Source organism: Elephantulus edwardii, unplaced genomic scaffold, assembly GCF_000299155.1.
Source record: "Elephantulus edwardii isolate Elephantulus edwardi_28Jun2011 unplaced genomic scaffold, EleEdw1.0 scaffold00226, whole genome shotgun sequence".
NCBI lineage: Eukaryota > Metazoa > Chordata > Mammalia > Macroscelidea > Macroscelididae > Elephantulus > Elephantulus edwardii.
Genome location: NW_006399976.1, coordinates 1,975,229 through 1,978,558, shown reverse-complemented (window position 1 = coordinate 1,978,558; position 3,330 = coordinate 1,975,229). Strand labels below are relative to the sequence as shown.

The 3,330-nt window shown below is 59.8% G+C and overlaps 1 protein-coding gene across 3 annotated transcripts in view; it reads left to right on the top strand.

The window, feature by feature from the left end:
* Window positions 1–1,655, top strand: part of AP1M1 (adaptor-related protein complex 1, mu 1 subunit) — a 33,374-nt gene extending 31,719 nt beyond the window's left edge. For all 3 annotated transcript variants that reach the window (XM_006898281.1, XM_006898283.1, XM_006898282.1), the window contains 3 exons: window positions 966–1,091; window positions 1,463–1,538; window positions 1,633–1,655. In XM_006898281.1, the coding sequence (XP_006898343.1) occupies window positions 966–1,091; window positions 1,463–1,538; window positions 1,633–1,655 (225 nt within the window). The remainder of the gene's footprint in view (window positions 1–965; window positions 1,092–1,462; window positions 1,539–1,632) is intronic.
* The last annotated feature ends 1,675 nt before the right edge of the window (window positions 1,656–3,330 follow it).

Genomic DNA, 3,330 nt, shown 5'->3' with positions numbered 1-3,330 from the left:
CTTTCCCCCAGGGGAGGGCTTTCCCCCAGGGAAAGGCTCCTCCCCTTGGTTGTGGTTCTGTGGTGTCACCAGCAGAGTTGCGGTGGAGCTTTGAGTTTGCCATACTCACCTCAAGCAGGATTGGCTTTCCTCCTGTTTGAGACCACTCATGTTTTCCTGGAGATGAGAACGTACTCGTTTTCCTGTCCTCTTGGTTTCCAGGAGTTTTTTTCTATACTGACAAGATAAGCCCTTTCCCTTTGCTGTAAGTTGTCCTGAGCCTGGTGTGGAGGGCTGGCCCCGGCCTGGGTGGCTGAGGACCTGTCCACACCCCTCCTCCTTCCTCCTGCCCACAGCCTTCCTGGGCGCTTGTGAAGCTTCCTTCCACGCCTTACCCAGAATGACCTCCCAGCATGTCTGCTCTCATCTCTCTGCTCACCTGGGACACGTGGTGGGCAGCATCAGCCAACAAGCTGGGAGCACACGATTGGGGGACGTGGTGGGAACAACCACCAGGGGAGGACCGCAGCGTGGGGAGCTGTGGAGGGAGGGTCTGCTGGACTCGGTCCTTGAGCATAAAGCACCTGAGGGAATGGTCTGCTGAACTTGGGGCACAAGATTCGGGGCATGTAGGGGAAGCTGGGAGCATGAGAAGGAGGTACATGGGGGACAGCTGCAGGGCTGGGAAAATGAGAGTAGGAGTGTGTGTGTGTGTGTGTGTGTGTGTGTCCCCTAAATGTGAGGCATGAGAGTAGGGGGCCAAGAGCAGACTGAGAGCGCAGGGGGATCGGGGCCAGGCTGGAGCATTGGAGTAGAGGGAGTTGGGGCTCAGGACAGTGACCTCTTGGAACTGGGAGGGTGGAACTGCAGCCCACACAGATGAAGGACTTGATAGCTTGCTTTAGCAGGGCCTTACCCCTGACTTCAGCACCCACGACATTCTTCAGGGGTGCTGCCCCAGCCTGACCACCCCTGCTTCTCCCCAGGGTGGCAAGGAATACTTGATGCGGGCACACTTCGGCCTGCCCAGCGTGGAGGCAGAGGACAAGGAGGGCAAGCCCCCCATCAGTGTCAAGTTTGAGATCCCCTACTTCACCACCTCTGGCATCCAGGTGTGTAGCTGGGGGAGCAGGGGCACGTGGATGGGCGGGTGCTGTGTGAGGTCTGGGGTCAGGCTGGGCCCTGAGGGCTGCAGATCGTGTACCCAGCTCACGACGCTCCACCCTCAGTCGGGCAGCCTTGCTTTAGTCCTCTTCCAGCTCAGAACCTGGAACCAGACCCAGACACACCCCCATGGTTAGAGAGGGGGCACCTGACCACCGTGAATTAGAGCCCACAGGGGCCCTGAGGGTGTGACTGTGAGCTCGCCCCTCCCAAGCCCCACAGTCCCATCAGGAATGAAGGATCCAGAGGGCTGAGCGTGGGGAGGGCCAGGCCGGCCATGGGGGGCTGTGTGTTCAGAGCCCGGTACCTGTGCCCCCAGGTGCGCTACCTGAAGATCATTGAGAAGAGTGGCTACCAGGCCCTGCCCTGGGTCCGCTACATCACTCAGAACGGGGGTGAGTATGGCTGCCCAGGGGTGCTGGGAGGACCCCAGTGAGGCAGGCAGTCAGGGAATAAGGATGACCCTCCCCCTCCACCTTGTCTCCTTAGACTACCAGCTCCGGACTCAGTGAGGGACCTGCCCACCTCTGGGGCACCTGCCAAACCACCGGACGGAGGAGTGAGCTGGGCCCAGCGCCCTCCCAGCACCCCCGGACCTCTCCCTAGGACCTCTGCCAACAGCGCTCTGGGTGTGGGCGCGGTCTCTGCCATGCCTTGTCTCCGCCCATCTGTGTTGACTGGGGACGTCACCCAGGCCTTGCTCTGCTGTGTGGCTCCCTGGTACCGGAAAGATCAGGACATACTTGCTAGATGCCACACATGCCGCCTGCCACCTGCAGCGTGCTGGCTCCGCTGGGACCTCAGAGGCGTCACACTGTCGCTCTTTTATGTTCATGTTGTTTGTAGGTTTATGAATTTCTACTTGTCGGTTGTTTGCTGTCTATGTTATAACTGATACCTACACTGTCTAAGCGCGCCCATCCCTTGGGCTACTCAGGACCCCTGTCCTCTCATTCTGTTCCCACAGCCACAGACAGCACTGAGCGAGGGCAGGGCCAGCTCTGTCCGGAAACCAACCCCCACCCCGGGGGAATGGTTTACTATGGGGGTGGAGGCCCCTCTGTCCCCCTGCTCACGTGCTCCAAGGGCAGCGCCCTCTAGGCCCAGCCCGTGTCACGCCAACACACTCAGCCACATCAGTGTTTCTCCCCAGGAGACACCAGCCTATAAGGGGGGGCTAGCTCAGCCTCCTCCTGGGGAGGGTCTGGGAGGACCCACCATCCTGTGTGCCGGTGCTCACCTGCCTGTGTGTGTCATGATTCCATTAAACTACACTCACCTGATGTCGTCCTGCCAGCTTCCCATGTGGCCGTAGTGCAGATGGTCCCCATAGGCTCAGGTTGCCCCTCTCAGTGCCTACACATACTAAGAGCAGGAGAGAGTGGATCAGGGACAAGCATGCGGCCTTTCCACCCGTCACCCCTGCGCCACGTGGGGACAAGCGTGGGCCACCTCCCATCTTCTCATGAAGGTGGCTCCCGTCACCGCCTCCGCCCTCAGACCACTTGCCCCTCTGCCCTTCCTGGACAATGGCCTCTTCAGGGTGGGGCCCAAGGATGAGCACTGTCATTTGCACCTGGGCACTTGTGGACTTGTGGGGGTGTGGTCCCCACCTTATCTGCGTCCTGGGGACAACTCAGAATGACTCCTCACAAACCAGCATTACCATGTGAGAACCACCGAGTCTATGTGGGAAGGAGCCGAAATGCCATATCTGAGGAAGGCCTGCCTTCTTGCCCCATCCCTGCACCCTGCTCCTTGCCCCCCTGCACCAGGTCCCCAAAGTTCTCTGTCACCATATGCCTCCCAGCAACTGCCTACCGTGCACTGGGCTTCAGGTCTTCCAGGGGCCTCGGAGCCAGGCTGATACCTCGGCTTCCTCACGCTTTTCCTGACGGTGGAAAGTGACCTGGCCACCTTGTTGTCTGTTCGCTCCCAGCCCGCAGACCATGTGGCAGCACTCCCTGATGGCCTCCTGCCCAAGGGGCCCAGGTCTGACCCCAAGCTCCCCCTTCACGGTCGTCCTGTGGTGTGGCTGCAGCTGTGCATGCAGACCCCTCCCCACATCCCTCCCTGCCCGATGAGAAAGGGTGACGGCCCCGTGGAAAGAAAGGACACTTGTCTGAAAATCCTCCCACTACAGTACACAGAAAACCACAAAACAAATGCACACGGCTGTGATCGTAA